At 28.3% G+C, this 20,686-nt stretch overlaps 3 protein-coding genes across 5 annotated transcripts; 1 reads left to right on the forward strand and 2 right to left on the reverse strand.

Moving 5' to 3' along the window:
* The first annotated feature begins 1,965 nt into the window (after positions 1 to 1,965).
* Positions 1,966 to 2,644, forward strand: Lsm1 (Like Sm 1). Its single transcript, XM_064056941.1, has 3 exons — positions 1,966 to 2,095; positions 2,143 to 2,327; positions 2,375 to 2,644. The coding sequence occupies exons 1-3, from the start codon at positions 2,038 to 2,040 to the stop codon at positions 2,546 to 2,548; spliced, it is 417 nt and encodes a 138-aa protein (XP_063913011.1). The 5' UTR covers positions 1,966 to 2,037; the 3' UTR covers positions 2,549 to 2,644.
* LOC135129690 (rho GTPase-activating protein 19) lies at positions 2,537 to 10,169 on the reverse strand. Of its 3 annotated transcripts, XM_064056937.1 has the most exons (6): positions 9,683 to 10,169; positions 9,472 to 9,629; positions 9,215 to 9,424; positions 8,451 to 9,160; positions 3,214 to 3,483; positions 2,537 to 3,052 (listed from the first exon to the last, which is right to left on the reverse strand). In XM_064056937.1, exons 1-6 carry the CDS (start codon positions 9,802 to 9,804, stop codon positions 2,645 to 2,647), a joined length of 1,878 nt encoding a protein of 625 aa, XP_063913007.1. In that variant the 5' UTR covers positions 9,805 to 10,169; the 3' UTR covers positions 2,537 to 2,644. The 3 variants fall into 3 exon arrangements, with proteins under 3 accessions (XP_063913007.1, XP_063913010.1, XP_063913008.1); XM_064056940.1 differs by lacking the exon at positions 3,214 to 3,483 and having other exon boundaries at positions 8,478 to 9,160; XM_064056938.1 differs by lacking the exon at positions 3,214 to 3,483.
* A 5,874-nt stretch (positions 10,170 to 16,043) lies between these two features.
* On the reverse strand, positions 16,044 to 16,736 carry LOC135129415 (putative zinc finger protein 66). Its single transcript, XM_064056565.1, has 2 exons — positions 16,726 to 16,736; positions 16,044 to 16,680 (listed from the first exon to the last, which is right to left on the reverse strand). The coding sequence occupies exons 1-2, from the start codon at positions 16,734 to 16,736 to the stop codon at positions 16,044 to 16,046; spliced, it is 648 nt and encodes a 215-aa protein (XP_063912635.1).
* Between the last annotated feature and the right edge of the window lie 3,950 nt (positions 16,737 to 20,686).

Genomic DNA, 20,686 nt, shown 5'->3' on the forward strand with positions numbered 1-20,686 from the left:
TTCTCGATTTTCCACTAAATATTTGCTATTTTTTTTAATTTGTTCGATTTGTCAATTTTCCGATTCTTCAATTTCTGCGATTTTTTAAATTTTGGTTTTTCAACTTTCCGATTTCTCAATTTTTCAACTTTTCAATATTTCAGTTTTGTCATTTTTCAATAACTTGATTCTTCAATTTTTCGATTTTTAAATTTTAGATTTTTCAATTTTTCGACTTTTTGATATTTCGATTCTCGATTTTCAATTTTTCGATACGTCGATTTTTCAATTTTCGATTTTTTGACTTTTCAGTTTTTCGATTTTTCAATTTCTCGAATTTTTAAATTTTAGATTTTTCAGTTTTTTGATGTTTCGATTTCTCAATCTTTCGATTTTTCGATTTCTTGGTTTCAGATTTTTCGATTTTTCAATTTTCCGATATTAATTTTTTTTCTGGTTTTTCATTTTTGTTTTTAAATTTTTCGATTTTTCAATTTTTCAACTTTTTTATTTCTCGATTTATTGAGATTTTGACGTTTCGATGTTCTGATTGATCAATTTCTCGATTTTTCAATTTTTCGAGATATCGATTTATTTATTTTAAATTTTTCAATTTTTAACTTTTCGATTTCTGATTTTTCGATTTTCAAGTTTTCACATTTTCGAGATGTCGATTTTCTGGATCTTCTGATGTTTCAATTTTGGAATTTTTCAATTTCTCGATTTTTCACTAAATATTTGCTATTTTTTTTAAATTTTGGATTTTAGATTCCGATGTTTCAACTTTTTTATTTTTCAATTTTTCTTCATTTCAGTTTTGTAATTTTTCAGTTTCTCAATTTTTAATTTTTTCGATTTGTCAATTTTCCGATTCTTCAATTTAATTAAATTTTGGTTTTTTAACTTTCCGATTTCTCTATTTTTCAACTTTCCAATATTTCAGTTTTGTCATTTTTCAATAACTTGATTCTTCAATTTTTCGATTTATAAATTTTAGATTTTTCAAATTTTCGACTTTTTGATGTTTCGACTCTCGATTTTCAATTTTTCGATACGTCGATTTTTCAATTTTCGGTTTTTTGACTTTTCAGTTTTTCGATTTTTCAATTTTTCGAATTTTTAAATTTTAGATTTTTCAGTTTTTTGATGTTTCGATTTCTCAATCTTTCGATTTTTCGACTTCTCAAATTTTCGATCTTTAGATTTCTGGATCCTTAATATTTCAGTTTTTAAATTTTTCGATTTCCCAATTTTTCGTCATTTCAGTTTTGCAATTTTTCAGCTTCTCGATTTTTCACCTTCCCGATTTTTGAGATTTTTCAGTTTTAAATTTTTCAATATTTTTTATTGTTTGGATTTCTGGATTGTTCAATATTCGACATGCAATATTTTAATTTTTTGGTTTTAGATTTTTCGATTTTTCCATTTCGCGTTTCTTTGATTTTTCAAGTTTTCGAGTTCTCAGTTACTCAATATGTCAATTTTAGGAAATACTCAAATTCTGGATGTTTTAATCTTTGGAAACTTTAATTTTTCTGACATTTCGATCGCTTATCATTCGATTTTTAGACTTTTTGGATTTTGATTTTTAGTTTTTCAATTTTTCGAGAATTTTTGACTTCGATTTTTCAATTTATTGATTGCTCGATCTGTCGATACTGCGGGAGTATTATTAATTTATTAATAATCAATGGTTTTGGGGGATTTGTTGGGCTGCACTTCAGGGGCGAGGGAAGTTCTACCGAACTAACCTTCGACCAATTTTTTGGCTTATATTTACAAATTATTGAAACCAAAGGAATGATTTACCAAATACCTAAAACGATCTTAATCACAGAAACGACACCAAAGTCTTCAATTTTTTTATTTAATCACGCTAAATAAACAAGCGAAATTTATATAAAAAGACGTGTATATCCTGCAAGATGAACGCAAGCTCAAATATCTCTATGTTTCGCTACTTTATATACTTTGATTTGACATTTTCTTGTTGACATATCATATAACCTCACTTATTTTCCAACTCGTAATATGTTGTTGTTTTAGTTTTGTTCCACAATGAACAATACTGTAATGGAATTGGAAGGCACTGCACATTTACTAGACGAGCTAGACAGTAAGTACCTAATTGAAACCAATCATTTAATGAATCTTCCACCCCAGAAAAACTAATGGTGTTGCTTCGTGATGGCAGAACTCTCATTGGCTACTTGCGAAGTGTCGACCAATTCGCAAACTTAGTTTTACACAGAACCATCGAAAGAATACACGTAGGGAAAGAATACGGGGATATTCCACGCGGAGTTTTTATAGTGAGGGGTGAAAACGTGGTTCTATTAGGAGAAATTGTAAGTCAGACTTTATTCTTTGTAAACGTATTAATTCCTATGTCTAGGATGCAGATAAAGAAGCCGAACTGCCTCTGACGGAAGTGTCAGTTGATGAAATCCTCGACGCGCAACGACAAGAACAAGAACTCAAACAAGAACAACAAAAACTAGTAGCAAAGGCTTTAAAAGAAAGGGGGCTACATCTAATGCCAGACTTAACCCACGACGACATGTTCTAAAAATTTATTTGGTTCTCTACATCAAATTCAGTCTATAGGTATTTATTCTTAATGTACTGGCTTCAACATCAATAAATATATTTACAACAAGCGAAATCAGAATGAAGTTTCAAACACTATAGGCTGCCCATTTTCGTCAAACTTCTTTGGTTTTAAAATCAGCTCTTTCTCGCCGCTGTCACTCGCATCTTCGGGGTCGTTCCCGTCCAGACACCTCAACAACGACTCAGTCATTTTACTCGGACTCGCGTTAAACTCGTCCGAATTAAAATCGTCCGTCCGACTCGAGAAACTCGAATCCGCTGGCGACGACGTCGTCAACATGCTGCGATTCTCCAAATACTCGCGAAACGTCTCCGTCAGCGACGTTTCGTCCTTCTCGCACGCTTCTTCAGGCAGCTGATCCATGGTCCTCGCGACCGTGTCCGCTTTCGCCAGCGCGTTGATGTTTGTTCCAGAAACCAGCAACACCGGCTTCCGGCTTCTGGGGGTCATCATAGTTTCCTAATAACATTACACATAAGGAACAAAATCGCGCAAACGGTAGCGACGAAGCAAGAAAAATGGCGACAAAAGCTGCAGATTTACTGGAACCATTTTCATTTAGTTGTGAAAAAGCGGCAAATGGAAATGGTTCCTGGAAAAAATGGCGACTTCCCCCATACCTGCATGGCTCTCGGCATGCGTTGTGTGGATCTGGTAATGGGTGACATGGACTTACGGTCCCTTTCGTCTGGGGTGAAATGAAGAGTCACGCACGCAGGCGTACTCGTCACGCACGGACCATCTTCAGGATCTGACGTTGTTTTAACGTTATTCGAAACACGTCGGGTTTTTTTCAACTCGGGTTCGTCGTTTGGACTCTTCTCTGTGCTTGAATCGCAGTTGGCACAGAAGAGTTTTGTGCGGGTTAGTGGTGTGTGGTGGGGGGGAGTCTGAAAAGCATGCAACGATGCAGAGTAGAAGAGTGTCCAGTTTTTTTTTAATAATAATGACATGTTTAGTTATATCATTGTTTAACTATATTATAGTTGGACAACCTAATACAAATTTTACTTCGCCTAAATAGTGAGCTTTAGGACAAGGAATCCAGGGGGCGTGGGACAAATTTTTCGTCAACGCGCATTTTCACTACAGTGAGCGAACGTTTTAGGTTTATTTTACTCTAAATCAGATGGCGCCATCAAACATTAGCAAAGGCAAACACCCTTCACTCTGCTCTTATACGAGGAGTTATCCATAAATCCATAATTAACATTGTTCCGTAAACAGTAATGTGTATAAACATATGTGTACAAAATATGAAAATATACTTGACATAAAAAATATGAAGCAACGCGTTGTAATGTGATAAGAAAGAATTGAATTTAAATGAATTTGACGCATATTTTTATTTGAAGACTGACAGAAACTTTCCAAGGGTTTTTAAACTGGTATAATTGTTTAGTTTTACAAGATTAAAGTAAAACATGATTTTAAGTAAAATTTAGATTCGTGGTGTTACAAAAATATTAACACAAAATGAAAATATATGTTCAAAGTAAATAACACAATGACATAAACTTTCGGCGTTAAATTACAAATAATTACAAGAGAGAAAAAAACGCATAAAGAACTTAAGAGGCATGTTTGTAATATCGAGTTGTTAAAGGCTGCTTTGAAGACTGTTTGTTTCTATGAAAAACAATTGCTGTTATCGGACATTTTGGTAGATTTTGTGCCAAAAATACGAGATAACTAATTGTTTCTTGAACTAGTTTCCGTAACTTCTAAAATTTAAAAAGGATACGCCGTTCTGCTGTAATAAAATCTAGAACAAGGTCAAAATCACACTAATATTACATCTGATTTTGTTAACCACATGAATATAATTTACATTAAAATAAGTTACAGACATTGTTTGAAATGTTTATTATAGTTCGAAAACAAGATAAAATAAATAAATAAATAAATAAAATGTGCAGTTTATAAACTTCAGAATTTTAGTATAAAAATAATCATGTTTGAAGCTTTATTTTGTCTGTTCGATTTTATTGGGTGTATTGGGCCCCTCTCGGGATATAACACCGACATCAGTGCACCGACCCAACGTTCTTCAACCGATGGGATGATTTATTACTTCCGTTATGCTGGCCCTACACACAGCGATTTGGTTTTCGGATTTTCGGCTAGATCTGCACAGTTAACTCTTTGCGCACTGCACACTGACATAGAGTATTTTGTTCACGGGAGCATCAAAAATATTACGCCGAAAGCACTTCTTCAAGTATTATTTTTTTTAAGATGTAATATTTGTCAGCGTTTCCAAAATTTTCTTCTTTGCACAGGTCAACTAATTTTTCGTAAACCGCATTTTAAAATTTTTGTTATTGTATTTTTTACTTTTTAATTTTCTAAGGCATGAAAAAATCCCATATAGGTTTCTATGAATTTATTAACGAAATCAACTGATAACTTGCGCGCCATTTTGTGTTAATTAACGCCAATAGTGATTATGATAATTTTATAATTATCATTTTAATGAAATTGTGTTCTTCACTTCGCGAACGACAGCAAACAATTTAAAATTACCGCTAGTCAAGCACCTGAAAATCCATCTCTCCCAAATATGTCTTTCTTGACACGATTTGTAATCCGAAGTCTCCCAATTTTCTGCAATTTTTCGTCGCCTGAGAACTTGTTTGATCTACAGACCAAAGCACACTCAGGCCAATATCGGCTTTAAGCGATTTATCTATAAACCGATATTCGTTAGAGTTGATCTGATACACATCCACTACGAAGAACTAACCCATTTCGACCATTGGACTTTACAACGAATAAGTGAACAAAGTTCTTGAACATTTTAACGATTTAATACATAATGTTCCCGAATGACAAAATTTACATTTCAAATTGTATTATTAAATTACACTCTCCAAAATTTGTCACGAACAATGAAATGACGCAATCTCCAAATTTTACAATAGTAAAATTGTAGTTTCGCCCCGTTTACGGTTTATGCATCCGTGTCGAGTTTTCACCTTAGACGTCAAGATTTTTGGAAAAAAAATCAACATTTTCCAATTTATAATGTTATGTATTTAAATTTTAAAAAGTAGAATAGTCCTGATCTTGTGATTTATACCTAAATACGCTATTGGGATTTTTCGGCTTGTCGATTTCTCGATTTTTCAACTTTAAATGTCTCAATTTTTCAATATTTCAATTTTGGGCTTTTCCGATTCCTCCATTCCTTAAATTTTCTATTTCTCGATTTTTTTATTTTTCGATTTCTCAATCTTACGATGTTTCAATGATACGATTTCTCAATTTTTGTCCTCTTCAATTTTACGGTTTTTAAATATTTCGATTTTTCAATTTTTCAAATTTTCAGTTTGCCGATTTCTAAAGTATTTTTTTTATTTGTCCATTTCTGGATTTCCTAAAGTTTCGATTTTTCACATCTTCAATTCCTCAATTTTTCGATTTTTTAAGATTACGATTTTTCAATTTTGCTTTTTTAGATTTTCGATTTCTCAATTTTCCAATTTTTTAATTTCTCAATTTTTTTAATATTGCTTTCAGTTATGAGATTTTTCAATACTTAAATTTTTCGACTTTTCGATTTTTGAATTGATGGATTTTTTTGATTTCTCGCTTTTTTCCTTTTTGGATTTTCAATTTATTGTAAACTTCAGATTTTTCAATTCTGGGACAGTTTAATGCTTCGATTTCTCAATTTTTAAACTTTTCGATGTTTTAATATTTCATTTTTTAAAATTCTAGGTTTTTCGATATCTCGAGTTTTCAGTTCTTCTATATTTCAATTTTTCAATTTTTCGATTTTTTGAATTTTAATTTTTGATTTTCCAGTTTTTCTTTTTTAAAATTATTCAATTTTTTAATTTCTCAATTTATCGAATTCAGATGTTTCGTTGTTTTGATTATTCAATTTCTCAATTTTTAACTTTCCCTTTCGGCTTCCGACTCCTCAATTTCTCGATCCTCCGATTTTTCGATTTCTCGAAGTCTTAGTTTTTGAATTTTTCAATGTTTCGATTTTTGTATTTCTCGGTTTTTCGATTTTTTTCTTTTGAGCTTTTCAATTTCTGGATTTTCCAATGTTTCAATGCCCCGATTTTTCAATTTTTCAAATTGAATTGGATTTCTCGATTCTTCAATTTTGCGATATTTTAATTATTCATTGTTTTAAATTTTAGTTTTTTCGATTTCTCGATTTTTTGACTTTTCAGTTCTTCAGTATTTAAATTTTTCAATTTTCAAATTTTTGCGTTAAATTTTCAGTTTTCTGATTTCTCAATTAATCTATTTTTGATTTTCCCACTTCTCAAAGTTTCGATTTTTCAGTTCTTCAATTCTTCGATTTTTCGACTTCGCTTTAATAGTTTGTCGATTTCTCAATTTTTGGATATTTCTTTCAGTTTTGATATTTTTCAATACTTCGATTCTTTCATTTTTCGACTTCTAGATTTTTCTATTTTTTATTTTTGGATTTTCAGTTTTTTGTTTTTTATTTCAATTTCTCAATTTTTCAACTTTTTCATATTTTAATTTTTAAATTTCTAGATTTTTCAGTTTCTCGAGTTTCCAGTTCTATATTTTAATTTTTTAAATTTACGAATGTTTAAATTTTTTGAGATCTCAATTCATTGAGATTCGGATGTTTCGATGTTTTGATTATTCAATCTCTCGCTTTATCAATTTTTCCATATTTAAGTTTTCGATTTTTCGATTTTGGCCTACTTCGGTTTCTCAATTTTTTGATTTTTCGACTTCTCGATTTTTCGACTCCTCGATTTTTTTTGTCTTTTGATTTTTCGATTTCTCGATGTCTCAATTTTTTAATTTTACAATGTTTCGATTTTTCGATTTGTTGGTTTTTCGATTTTTTGCTTTTCGGTTTCTCAATTTTTCGATGTTTCGATTTTTGATTTATCCGATTTTTCAATTGTCCAATTTTTTAAATTCTCGACTTCTCGATTCGTTGATTTTTCAGTTTTTCGATTATTAAATTTTAGATTTTTATTTTTATTTATTTTTTTTGATTTTTTGATGTTTGGATTTCTCCATTTTTCAGTTTTAGGATATTTTAACTTTTCAATGTTTTAAATTTTAGATTTTTCGATTTTTTAGTTCTTCAATATTTTTTTATTTTTCAAATTTTGACGTTTCTGAATTTTTAGTTTTCGGATTTCTCAATTAATCTATTTTTTTATATTCCCATTTCTCCACCTCCTAAAGTTTCGATTTTTCAGTTCTTCAGTTCTTCAATTTTTCGATTACTCAGGTTTTTGATTTTTCAATTTTTCGATTTTTTAAGTTTGCGATTTTTAGACTCTGCTTTTTTGACTTTTTTGTTTCTCAATTTTTTAATTTCCTAATTTTTTTATATTTCGTTCAATTTTGTGATTTTTCAGTTTTTCGATTTCTCAATTTTAACTTTTCAATTTTTGAAATTATTAATTTTTTACGATTTTTTGAGTTTTCAGTTCTCTATATTTCAATTTTTCGATTTTCGGAATTTTTAAATTTTCGATTGTCCAATTTTTTTTTATTACAATTACAATTACAATTAATACGTCCGTTTACTACCTTATCGACATCACGTGCTTACGCACTATTTTTACCCCCTTTCGTAAGGTACCGTCACTTCATAGTGAAGCGAGTGAGATGTAAAATATATATTCATTCTTTTCTACATGGGAAAGTGATTGTCCGTACAGGTTGTCCAACTATAATATACTTAAACAATGGTTATATTGTTAAAGTAGGCGGTGATATGACGTCATCGATTTTTTTTTTTTTAACTGGACAAAGCAGACTGTCAGTAAACACACACAAAAGCCATAAAATTAACATAAAAAAAGAAGTTAAAGTTAACATAACCTTAGAAACTTACATCCACATTACTGTCTTCGCTGCTTACCCGCAGATGCGCTTTCTTTAAACTCTTCACCACGCTCTTATGGAAGATGTGCTTCTTGATGGAATCCCCCAGGCTCTTATTCTTCTGGATGCTACTCCTCATCACCTGGAGCGGCGTCCCGTGTCCGTTTTCTTTATTGAACTGTTTAACTAACTTCCTCTTTTTTGAGGACTCTGGAAGACTCTGAATATGAGCGTATAATTGTGCTAAGGCCGTCTCTGTGGTGTTTGTTTCGTTTTCTTTGGCAGTCCTTTCCTGATCGACGAATGTGAATACTGTGTTGGCTGCGAATTGATCGCTGACGGATTCGTTAAGGCACTGGGAGGCTAAAGCTTTGCGTTTTTCATAGCGGGCTCGAAATTCGAGAATCAGGTTCTGGGGGATTTTGAATAACTCGGAATTGGCGGTGATCATGAAAGAAACAATCCCGGAGAGGGTTTGGGAATTGAGGTGGAGCTTTTCAGGGGAGAGGTTGCGGGGGCATAGTAAGTGAGGGGTGAACAGTTTAGCCAAGTTATCAGCTGACATGCGGTTGTGGGTTTCATAGGAGGCGGTGAGGTGTAAGAGTTCGAGGATGTCTTTCAAAAGAACTTTGTTTTCAGTGGGGAGGAGGAGGAGGAGGAGCTGGAGGGCTGCAAGGAGTTTTTCTGACTGCATGGATTTTTCACCCACGTTGCATAACTCTGAAAATTTCATAAAATATATTTTAATTTTTATAAAAAATAAGTTTTGGGTACCTGCAATCTGGCAGTACGCTAGATAGTGGATTTCCGTCAGCAAAGGATCCGGAAGTTCGGCTAAAAATCCTTTGAGAACTGACGCACAATCATGTATGCTATACGGACTTCCTTCCAATTCCAGAGTTATGCCCCTACTCAATAAATTTCGCAGTTCTTGCTGGCGAACAGAGGAGCCACTTTTCCGAAAAATCCCCTCAGTTTTAATATCTACAACCCTAGTTTTAGCGACAATAAACACACAACATTTAAATTACTTTGCTCCTTTTTTAAAAACTCAATCAATTGATAGACCTGGCAGATGCCTTCGTGAGTCAAAGGCGCCCCTTCCAAGACCCCTCTACTTTTAGATTTCTTGTTAAAAGGCACTAAAGACCACTTCTTCAGTCTACTTTTGTCCGACAAACACTCGTTACTGGAACACCACACCAATTTTAACCCTATTGTAATAAAATTTTAAAAACTTACTCATCAGTCGTTTGATCCAGCAGAAACGACAAGTGCATCCTCACCAAAATGTGAAACTGCTCATTATACTCCCTTTTGAACTTTTCGGTAAGACTCACGTCGTTTAAATTTAAATCAGACATAACGAACACAAATTTTGAGGTTAAATCAAACAATATAAACAAAGGTATCGCGTCAATTGAGTTTGTGGTTTGTTGTGGCACCCATGGCTCCAACAAAAACCCAACTTCATTAAACTTTGATAAATCGCCGATAACACTGACCACACACTGACTAGAACAAATTGTTTTGCTTCAAACGTACCGAATATTTTAAATTTTTGACAGTTGACGCTTGGTGGGGATTCGGATTGGTGACATGCGCAGAAGACGTGATGGCCCGCCGTATTCTTAGTTCAACACATTATTTTTGATTTGTAGAGGCGCTGCATTACGGTGCACGAATGGGTGCCTATACGTATAACTTTTAAGGGGCATTTAATATTTTGTGAGGTACTTGTCATCCAAAAATATAAAAAGAAATGAAGAAATAGAAATTATAGAGACAACCATGAGACAAATACTAAATTGCAAGCCGTACATGCAAATTAAAAAGAATGTTAATTACCATTAATTTTTAATTTGTTTGTCTACAGTTGACTTTTAATAATTTATTTTTTTAACGTTCGTTAAAAAAAGTGTAACATTTTTTATTAATTTTTGTTTATAAAGGATACGTTTATTTCATCGCACTAGAAGCATGAAAAAAAGTGTCATAGCGTTTCATTTTTTCACGCATTTGAGTGAAAAAAGTGTCATAGCGTGTCATTTTTTAACGGAACTAAAACATGGAAGCATTGTTTAAGTATATTATACATAGTTGGACAACCTAATATATATATACAAATTTTACTTCGCCTAAATAGTGAGCCTTTATTTTACTCTACATCAGATGGCGCCATCAAACATTAACAAAAGCAAACACCCTTCACTCTGCTCTTATACGAGGAGTTATCCATAAATCCATAATTAACAGTGTTCCGTAAACAGTAATGTGTATAAACATATATGTACAAAATATGAAAATATATAAACTTCAGAATTTTAGTATGACAAAAAAAATCCCATATAGGTTTTTATGAATTTATTAACGAGATTTTTGGAAAAAAGTCAACATTTTCCAATTTATAATGTTATTTAAATTTTAAAATGTAGCATAGTCCTGATCTTGTGATTTATAAATACGCTATTGAGATTTTTCGACTTTTCGATTTCTCGATTTTTCAACTTTAAATGGCTCAATTTTTCAATATTTCAATTTTGGGCTTTTCCAATTTTTCCATTCTTCAAATTTTCCATTTCTCGGTTTTTTTATTTTTCGATTTCTCAGTTTTTCGATGTTTCAGTGATTCAATTTCTCAATTTTTGTCCTCTTCAATTTTAGGGTTTTTAAATATTTTGATTTTTCAATTTTTCAAATTTTCACGTTTCTAAATTTTCAGTTTTCCGATTTCTAAAGTACTTTTTTTTTATTTTTCCATTTCTGGACTTCCTAAAGTTTCGATTTTTCACTTCTTCAATTTTTCGATTTTTTAAGCTTACGATTTTTCGACTTTGCTTTTTTAGTTTTTCGATTTCTCAATTTTCCAATTTTTTAATGTCTCAATTTTTTGAATATTTATTTTAGTTGTGAGATTTTTCAATATTTCGATTTTTCGACTTTTCGATTTTTGAATTGATGGATTTTTTTGATTTCTCAATTTTTTACTTTTTGTATTCTCAATCTTTTGATTTTTCGACTTGCCGGTTTTAGATTTTCTGTTTTTCAATTGTCATTTTGTCAAGTTTTCGATTTTTTAATTTTTCAAATTTGACTTTTATAAACTCTCAATTTTTCGATTTTTGAATTAATCGATGTTTCGATTTTCCCATTTCCTGACCTTCGAGTGTTTCGATTTTCCTGTTAATTTTTTGATTTTCCGGGTTTTTGATTTTTCAATTTTTCGATTTTTTAAGGTTTCTATTTTTCGACTTCACTTTTTTGATTGTTCGATTTTTCAGTTTTTAGATATTTCAGCTTTAGGATTTTTCAATATTTCAATTCTTCGGCTTTTCTATTTTTGACTTCTGGATTTTTCGATGTGTCTACCTTTTTACTACCTATTTGATTGTCAATTTCTCAATTTATAAATTGTTCAATTTTTAACTTTTCGATTTTGGCCTATTTCGGTTTCTCAATTGTTCGACTTTTCGACTCCACGATTTCTTGATCTTTTGATTTTTCGATTTCTCAATTGTTTTAACCTTTTAGTTATTCGATTTTAAGTTTCTTTATTTTTTCAATTCTTCGACGTCCCAATTTTTAAATTGTTGGGTTTTTCAGTGTCTCTTTTTCGATTTTTCAGCTTATAATTTTTTGATTTTTCAATTTTTCAGTGTTACAATTTTCCGATTTTTTGATTTTTTAAAATTTCAATTTTAATAAATTTGTCCTTTTGTTGAAAAATTAAAAAACGAGAAATTGAGAAAATAAAAAATTAAAAATCAAGTACTTCCAAGTAGGTAATTCCAAATTATTTTGTTTCTTCGATTTTTTGATTTCTCAATTCGAGATTTTTATATTTTTGGTTTTTTTAAGTGATAATTTTTCGATTTTTTCGTGTTTCGATTTCTCCATTTTTTAGTTTTCGATTTTTTAATTCGTATATATTTTAATTTTTCGATTTTCTAATTTACTTTTTAATTTTTCGATTTTCCATCTTTTAACAATTTTTCGTTTTTTCGATTTTTCAATTCCTAGATTTTTAATTTATCACTTTTTCAGGTTTCGATGTTACAAATTTTCGATTTTACGGTTTCTATCTTTTTCTCGGTTGTTCCATTTTTTTTTTCGTTACCCTATTTTCAGTTTGCCAATTTTTTCCAGTTTTATATTTCAGGTTTGGTTTTTCAATTTTTCCATTTTTAATTTTTTTTTTTCAAATTTGAAATTTTGTAATTGTTTCATTTTTAAATTTGCCGATTTTTAATTTTTCACTTGTTTCAAATAATTATTAGGGTTTTTATTATTCAATTTTTGGCTTTTCCATTTTTCAGTTTCTGTATTTTTTCAATTCTTCGATTTCTCAACTTCTAAATTTTTCGGTTTTTCAGTGTTTCGTTTTTACAATTTCTTAGTTTCCCGGATTTCATTTTAAAATTTTTGAATTTTGAATTTTTTTTTGTATTTTGATCGTTTAATTTATAGAAGTTTTTGTTTTCGTTTTTTCAATTTTTCACTTTCTCGATTTTTAATTAATCAGGTTTTCAGGTTTTAACATTACAATTTTTCAATTTTTCGATATGTCAAGTTTGGTTTTTCAATTTTTGATTTTCAGTTTTTCCATTTTTAATTTTTTTTTCAAATTTAAAATTTTGTAAATGTTTCATTTTTAAATTCGCCGATTTTTAATTTTTCACTTTTTTCAAAATTAGGGGTTTATTATTAAATTTTTGGCTTGTCCATTTTCCGATTTTTCAGTTTCTGTATTTTTTCAATTCTTCGATTTCTCAACTTTTAAATTTTTCGGTTTTTCAGTGTTTCGTTTTTTCGATGTTACAATTTTTTAATTTTTCCATGTTTCGTTTTTACAATGTCTTAATTTTTTACTTTTCCGGTTTTCATTTTAAAATTTTTAGATTTTGAATTTATCTTTTTTTGTATCTTTGATTGTTTAATTTATAGAAGTTTTTGTTTTTCTTTTTTCGATTTTTCGCTGTCTCGAGTTTTAATTAATCAGGTTTTCAGGTTTCAATATTACAATTTTTCAATTATCTTGTTTAACAATGGTCAATTTCTCAATTTTTTCATTTTTCGATTTTTTAATTTTTAAATTTTTCGATATTTTAAGTTTTATTTTTCAGTTTTTTTTCGGTTTTTTCAAGTTTTCTTTATTTTTTTAATTCTTCGATTTCTCAATTTTTTCATTTTTCAATTCAATTCAAAATTTCGGTTTGAATAAATTTGTCGTTTTGTTGAACAATTAAAAAATGACAAATCAAGAAAATGAAGAAATAAAAATCGAGAATTTGAAAAATTTTATATCGAAAAATTGCAGAATTGCTTCGTTTTGTCGATTTTTCCATTTCTCGATTTTTAATTAATAAGGATTTTCAGGTTTCTACATTACAATTTTTCCATTTTTCCATTGTTTTTTCAATTATCGATTTGTTTAATTTCTCATTTTTTTCATTTTTCAATTTTATAATTTTTAAGACGTTTCAATGTTACAATTTTCTGATTTTTAAATTTTTCAAAATTTCGATTTGAATGAATTTGTCCTTTTGTTGAATAATTAAAAAATGAAAAATCGGAAAAATAAAGAATTAAAAATTGAGAATTTGAAAAATTTTATATTGAAAATCTGCAAAATTGTTTCTTTTTGTTAATTTGATCAATTATTTTGTTTTTTGATGTTCAGTGTTACAAATTTCCGGTTTATCAAAAGTTCAGTTTGAATAAATTTGTCCTTTGTAAACAATTAAAAAATGAAAAATCGTGAAAATGAAAAATGAAAAATCGAGAATCTGAAAAATTTTACATCGAAAAATTGCAGAATTGCTTGGTTTTGTCGATTTTTCAATTTCTCGATTTTTAATTAATCAGGGTTTTCAGGTTTCTATATTAAAATTTTTCCATTTTTCAATTGTTTTTTCAAATTATCCACTTGTTTAATTTCTCCTTTTTTTTCATTTTTCGATTTTTCAATTTTAAAATTTTTCGATATTTCAAGTTTCATTTTTCAGTTTTTGATTCTCAATTTTTTTTTATTTTTTCAATTCTTCGACTTCTCAGTGTTTACATTTTTTGATTTTTCAATTTTATAATTTTTAGACGTTTCAATGTTACAATTTTCTGATTTTTAAATTTTTCAAAATTTCGCTCTGAATAAATTTGTCCTTTTGTTGAACAATTAAAAAATGAAAAATCGGGAAAATATGGAATTAAAAATTGAGAATTTGAAAAATTTCATATCGAAAAACTGCAAAATTGCAAAATTATTTCTTTTTGTTGATTTTTTCAATTTCTCGATTTTTAATTAATTTTGTTTTTTGATATTTCAGTGATACAATTTTCCGGTTTATCAAAAGTACAGTTTGAATAAATTTGTCCTTTGTTGAACAATTAAAAAATGAAAAATCGAGAAAATGAAAAATTAAAAATCGAGAACTATAAAAATTTTATTTCGAAAAATTGCAGAATTTCTTCGTTTTGTCGATTTTTCAATTTCTCGATTTTTAATTATTTAAGATTTTCAGGTTTCTATACTACAATTTTTCCATCTTTTAATTGTTTTTTTCAATTATCTACTTGTTTATTTTCTCATTTTTTTCATTTTTCAATTTTTCAATTTTGAAATTGTTCGATATTTCAAGTTTCATTTTTCAATTTTTGATTCTCAATTTTTCTTTATTTTTTCAATTCTTTGCCTTCTCAATGTTTAATTTTTTTGATGTTTCAATGTTACAATTTTTCGGTTTTTCAGAAGTTCAGTTTGAATAAATTTGTCCTTTGTTGAATAATTAAAAAATGAAAAATCGAGAATTTGAAAAATATATATCAAAAAATTGCAGAATTTTTGCGTTTTTTCGATTTTTCAATTTCTCGGTTTTCAATTATTGTTGCATGTTTAATGTTTCGGTGTTACAGTTGTTCGATTCTGCAAAATTTTATTTTGGTTAAAATTGGAAATCAAGAACTTGAAAACTTCAAAATTGAAAAATTGCAAAATTGTTCCGTTTTTCGATTTTTTGATGTATCAATTTCGGGATTTTTTTATTTTTTCGTTTTTCCAATTTTTCAGTTACCGATTTTGCAGTTTTATTTTTAGTTTTTCTATGTTTTTACAATTTTTAAATTTTTTTGTTTCTCGATTTTCATTTTGAAATGTTTGTATTCTTCATTGTTTCATTGATACAATTTTTCGATTTTCCAATATTTTAGTTTGAATAAATTTGTTCTTTTGCTGAAAAATAAAAAAACACGAAATTGAAAAATTAAAAAACTAAAAGTTTAAAACTCAAAAAATTGCAAAATCGGAGAACTAACAAAGCGAAAAAAATGCTCCCACACAATAATAAATATAAAATCATATGGAAAGTGAATACACACGATGAATAATATTTGAATTTGGCGTCAGTTTGAAAGTTTTGTTGTGATTGGTCGGCACGCTTGCGGAAATTAATGTATGCTGTGTGTATTGTGGGTTGCCTAATTTTTGTATTAAAATAACACAACATTTTTCCTACTTTTATTTAACGTTTTTCCATAAATTACACAATCAAACAAACCCTGGTGTTGCAGCAAAAACTTTTTATCACAAGTTGAAACCAAAATTTCGTTATCACTGCACGTCTTCTTTCTGAAAACAATTCTCTGAAGCCTGTTTCTCGTGTACCTTGAGATGCCCCGTCAAAATACTTTTCCATTTAAACTTCTTCGGACAATGCTCACACTTAAACCACCGAACTTCCTCCTCTGGCAGATGCTTGGCAAAAACGTGACTCTTCAAGTGCGACTTCTGCTTAAACTTGGCAACGCATTGCTCACACTGATGCCAGTTGATCTGATCTTCCGGCGTATGCTTCACCATAACGTGATAATCCAAACACCTCTTGTTTTTAAACCTAGACGTGCAAAACTCGCACTTCACCCCCTTGAAACCAGCTTTAGCCCCACAAGACTTCATATGTCGCCGCAACCCTTGCTTAATTTTAAACTTCGAAGGACAAAACTCGCAGTAAAACCACTGGACCTCGTTCTCCGGCAAGTGCTTCAGTTTAACGTGGGTATTTAGGTTATTTTTGAACTTGAATCTCTGGGAGCAGTGCTCGCACTGGTACCACTGGATTTCGTCTTCGGGTAAATGCTTGGCGATTATGTGGCCGGTCAAGCAGGATTTTTGCCTGAATTTGGCCGAGCAGTGGTCGCATTGCAACCACTGAACTTTGTCTTCGGGCAAATGCCGCGCCGTCGTGTGACTGTCTCACTGTTCAGAGACCTTTTGTCTTTGAATCTAGACGGACAGTGCACGCATTGGAACCACCAGATTAAAAATAAAGTACTTCCAAGTGTGTAATTCCAAATTGTTTCGATTCTTCGATTTTTTAATTTTTTCGATTTTCATTATAATTTTTATTTTTCAGTAAAATTTTTTTTGTATGTCTCGATTTTTTAATTTGCAGATATTTTAACTTTACGATTTTCCAAGTTGCTTTTTATAATTTTTCGTTTCTTCGATTTTTCAATTTATCAATTTTTAATTTATCACTTTTTCAGGTTACAATTTTACGTTTTTATTTTTTTTTTCAAATTTATAATTTTGTAATTGTTTCATTTTTAAATTTCCCGATTTTTAATTTTTCATTTTTTTCAAATAATTATTATTAGGATTTTTTTCAAGTGTACAATTCTTGGCTTTTCAATTGCCCGATTTTTCAGTTTCTGTATCTTTTTCAAATCTGATTTCTCGGTTTTAAAAATTTTATATCGAAAAATTGCAGAATTGCTTCGTTTTGTTGATGTTTCACTTTCTCGATTTTTAATTAATCAGGGTTTTCAGGTTCCTATATTACAATTTTCACATTTTTCAACTGTTTTTTCAATTATCCACTTGTTTAATTTCTCATTTTTTTCATTTTCCGATTTTTCAAATTTAGAATTTTTGATATTTCAAGTTTCATTTTTCAATTTTTGATTCTCATTTTTTCGATTTTTTCAATTTTTCTTTATTTTTTCAATTCTTCGACTTCTCAATGTTTAAATTTTTTAATTTTTTAATTTTTCAAAATTTCGGTTTGAATAAATTTGTCCTTTTGTTGAACAATTAAAAAATGAAAAATTGAGAAAATGAAGAATTAAAAATTGAGAATTTGAAAAATTTTATATCGAAACTGCAAAATTATTTCTTTTTGTTGATTTTTTCAATTTCTAGATTTTTAATTAATCAGTGTTTTCAGGTTTCAATATTATAGTTGTTAGATTTTTCAATTGTTTTTTCAATTATCCCATTGTTGAATTTCTCAATTTTTTCATTTTTCGATTTTTCAATTTTAAAATTTTTCGATATTTCAAGTTTCATTTTTCAATTTTTGATTCTCAATTTTTATTTATTTTTTCAATTCTTCGACTTCTCAATGTTTAATCTTTATGATTTTCGAATTTATTTTAAAAATAAAATAGTTCCAAGTAGGCAATTCCAAATTATTTTGTTTCTTCGATTTTTTGTTTTCTCAATTCGAGATTTTTATATTTTTCGTTATTTTTATTGATAATTTTTCGATTTTTCCGTGTTTCGATTTCTCCATCTTTTAGTTTTTCGATTTTCATTATGAAATTGTTGCATTTTTCAGTAAACTTTTTGTATTTGATGATTTTTTGATAGGTAGATACTTTAATTTTTCGATTTTCTAATTTGTTTTATAATTTTTCGATTTTCTATCTGTTGAATTTTACAATTTTTCGTTTTTTCGATTTTTCATTTCCTAGATTTTTAATTTATCACTCTTTCAGGTTTCAATCTAACAAATTTGCGATTTTAGAGTTTCTATCTTTTTTTCAGTTGTTCCATTTTTGAATTGTTTTTTCGTTACCCAATTTTCAGTTTGCCAATTTTTTAGAAATTTTTGTTTTTCGTTTTTTCAATTTTTCACTTTCTCGATTTTTAATTAATCAGGTTTTTTAGGTTTCAATATTACAATTTTTCAATTTTTCAATTGTTTTTCCATTATCCCATTGTTCAATTTACCAATTTTTCATTTTTCGATTTTTCAATTTTTAAATTTTTCGAAATTTCAAGTTTCATTTTTCAGTTTTTAAGTCTCATTTTTCCGGTTTTTTCAAGTTTTCTTTATTTTTTTTAATTCTTCGATTTCTCAATTTTTTGATTTTTAATTCAATTCAAAATTTTGGTTTGAATAAATTTGTCCTTTTGTTGAACAATTAAAAAGGGGCAAATCGAGAAAATGAAGAAATAAAAATCGAGAATTTGAGAAATTTTTTATCGAAAAATAGCAGAATTGCTTCGTTTTGTCGATTTTCCAATTTCTCGATTTTTAATTGTTTTGTTTTTTGATGTTTCAGTGTTACAATTTTTCGATTTTTCAATTATCCAATTCAATTTCTCAATTTTTCAATTTTTCGATATTTCAAGTTTCGTTTTAAAATCTTTGGATTTTGAAATAAAAATTTTTGTATTTTTGATTATTTGATTTATAGAAATTTTTGTTTTTCGTTTTTTGAATTTTTCAATTTCTCGATTTTTAATTAATCAGGGTTTTCAGGTTTCTATATTACAATTTTTTCATTTTTCAATTGTTTTTTCAATTGTCCACTTGTTTAATTTCTCATTTTTTTCATTTTTCGATTTTTCAATTTTAAAATTTTTCGATATTTCAAGTTTCATTTTGCAATTTTTGATTCTCATTTTTTCAGTTTTTTCAATCTGTATTTATTTTTTCAATTCTTCGACTTCTCAATGTTTCAATTTTTTGATTTTTCAATTTTATAATTTTTAGACGTTTCAATGTTACAATTTTCTGATTTTTAAATTTTTCAAAATTTCGGTTTGAATAAATTTGTCCTTTTGTTGAATAATTAAAAAATGAAAAATCGAGAAAATAAAGAATTAAAACTGAAAATTTGAAAAATTTTATATCGAAAAATTGCAGAATTGCTTCGTTTTGTCAATTTTCTAATTTCTCGATTTTTAATTGATTTGTTTTTTGATGTTTCAGTGTTACAATTTTTCAATTTTTCAATTATCCAATTCAATTTCCAAATTTTTCAATTATCCAATTCAATTTCTCAATTTTTCAATTTTTCGATATTTCAAGTTTCATTTAAAAATCTTTGGATTTTGAAATTACAAATTTTTGTATTTTTGATTATTTAATTTATAGAAATTTTTGTTTTTCGTTTTTTCAATTTTTCAATTCCTCGATTTTTAATTAATAAGAGTTTTCAGGTTTCTATACTACAATTTTTCCATCTTTCAATTGTTTTTTCAATTATCCACTTGTATAGTTTCTCATTTTTTTTTATTTTTCAATTTTTGATTCGAAATTTTTCTTTATTTTTTCAATTCTTCGCCTTCTCAATGTTTAATTTTTCTTGATTTTTCAATTTTATAATTTTTAGATGTTTCAATGTTACAATTTTCTGATTTTTAAATTTTTCAAAATTTCTATTTGAATAAATTTGTCCTTTTGTTGAAAAATTAAAAAATGAAAAATCGAGTAAATAAAGAATTAAAAATTGAGAATTAGAAAAATTTTATATCGAAAAACTGCAAAATTGTTTTTTTTTGTTGATTTTTTCAATTTCTCGATTTTTAATTATTTTGTTTTCTGATGTTTCAGTGTTACAATTTTTCTGTTTTTCAAAAGTTCAGTTTGAATAAATTTGTCCTTTTATTGAACAATTAAAAAAAACGAGAATTTGAAAAATTTTATATCGAAAAATTGCAGAATTGTGTCGTTTTGTCGATTTTTCAATTTCTCGATTTTTAATTAATCGGGGTTTTCAGGTTCCTATATTACAATTTTTCCATTTTCCAATTGTTTTTCAATTAACCACTTGTTTAATTTCTCATTTTTTTCATTTTGTGATTTTTCAATTTTAAAATTTTTCGGTATTTCAAGTTTCATTTTTCAATTTTTGATTCTCAGTTTTAATTTATTTTTTCAATCCTTCGACTGCTCAATGTTTAAATTTTTTGCTTTTTCAATTTTTCAAAATTTCGGTTTGAATAAATTTGTCCTTTTGTTGAACAATTAAAAAATGAAAAATCGAGAAAAAAAAAGAATTAAAAATTGAGAATTTGAAAAATTTTATATCCAAAAACTGCAAAATTGTTTCTGTTTGTTGGTTTTTTCAATTTCTCGATTTTTAATTATTTTGTTCTTCGATGTTTCAGTGTTGCAGTTTTTCGGTTTTTAAGAAGTTCAGTTTGAATAAATTTGTCCTTCTGTTGAACAATTAAAAAAT

The sequence above is a fragment of the Zophobas morio genome, unplaced genomic scaffold (assembly GCF_036711695.1).
Source record: "Zophobas morio isolate AGI-343-1 ecotype UQ-CSIRO unplaced genomic scaffold, CSIRO_AGI_Zmor_V1 ptg000016l, whole genome shotgun sequence".
Lineage (NCBI taxonomy): Eukaryota > Metazoa > Arthropoda > Insecta > Coleoptera > Tenebrionidae > Zophobas > Zophobas morio.

What these genes read in the sequence shown, in the direction of transcription:
- Lsm1 (XM_064056941.1), top strand. Translation starts at nt 2,038, where the DNA reads ATGAACAATACTGTAATGGAATTGGAAGGCACTGCACATTTACTAGAC. An exon ending in TTTACTAGACGAGCTAGACA is followed by an intron (nt 2,096 to 2,142) that starts GTAAGTACCTAA and finishes CTTCCACCCCAG; the next exon opens with AAAAACTAATGGTGTTGCTT. An exon ending in TGGTTCTATTAGGAGAAATT is followed by an intron (nt 2,328 to 2,374) that starts GTAAGTCAGACT and finishes TCCTATGTCTAG; the next exon opens with GATGCAGATAAAGAAGCCGA.
- LOC135129690 (XM_064056937.1), bottom strand. Translation starts at nt 9,804, where the DNA reads ATGTCTGATTTAAATTTAAACGACGTGAGTCTTACCGAAAAGTTCAAA. An exon ending in GTTTTTAAAAAAGGAGCAAA is followed by an intron (nt 9,425 to 9,471) that starts GTAATTTAAATG and finishes CTAGGGTTGTAG; the next exon opens with ATATTAAAACTGAGGGGATT. An exon ending in GCGAAGACAGTAATGTGGAT is followed by an intron (nt 3,484 to 8,450) that starts GTAAGTTTCTAA and finishes CATGCTTTTCAG; the next exon opens with ACTCCCCCCCACCACACACC.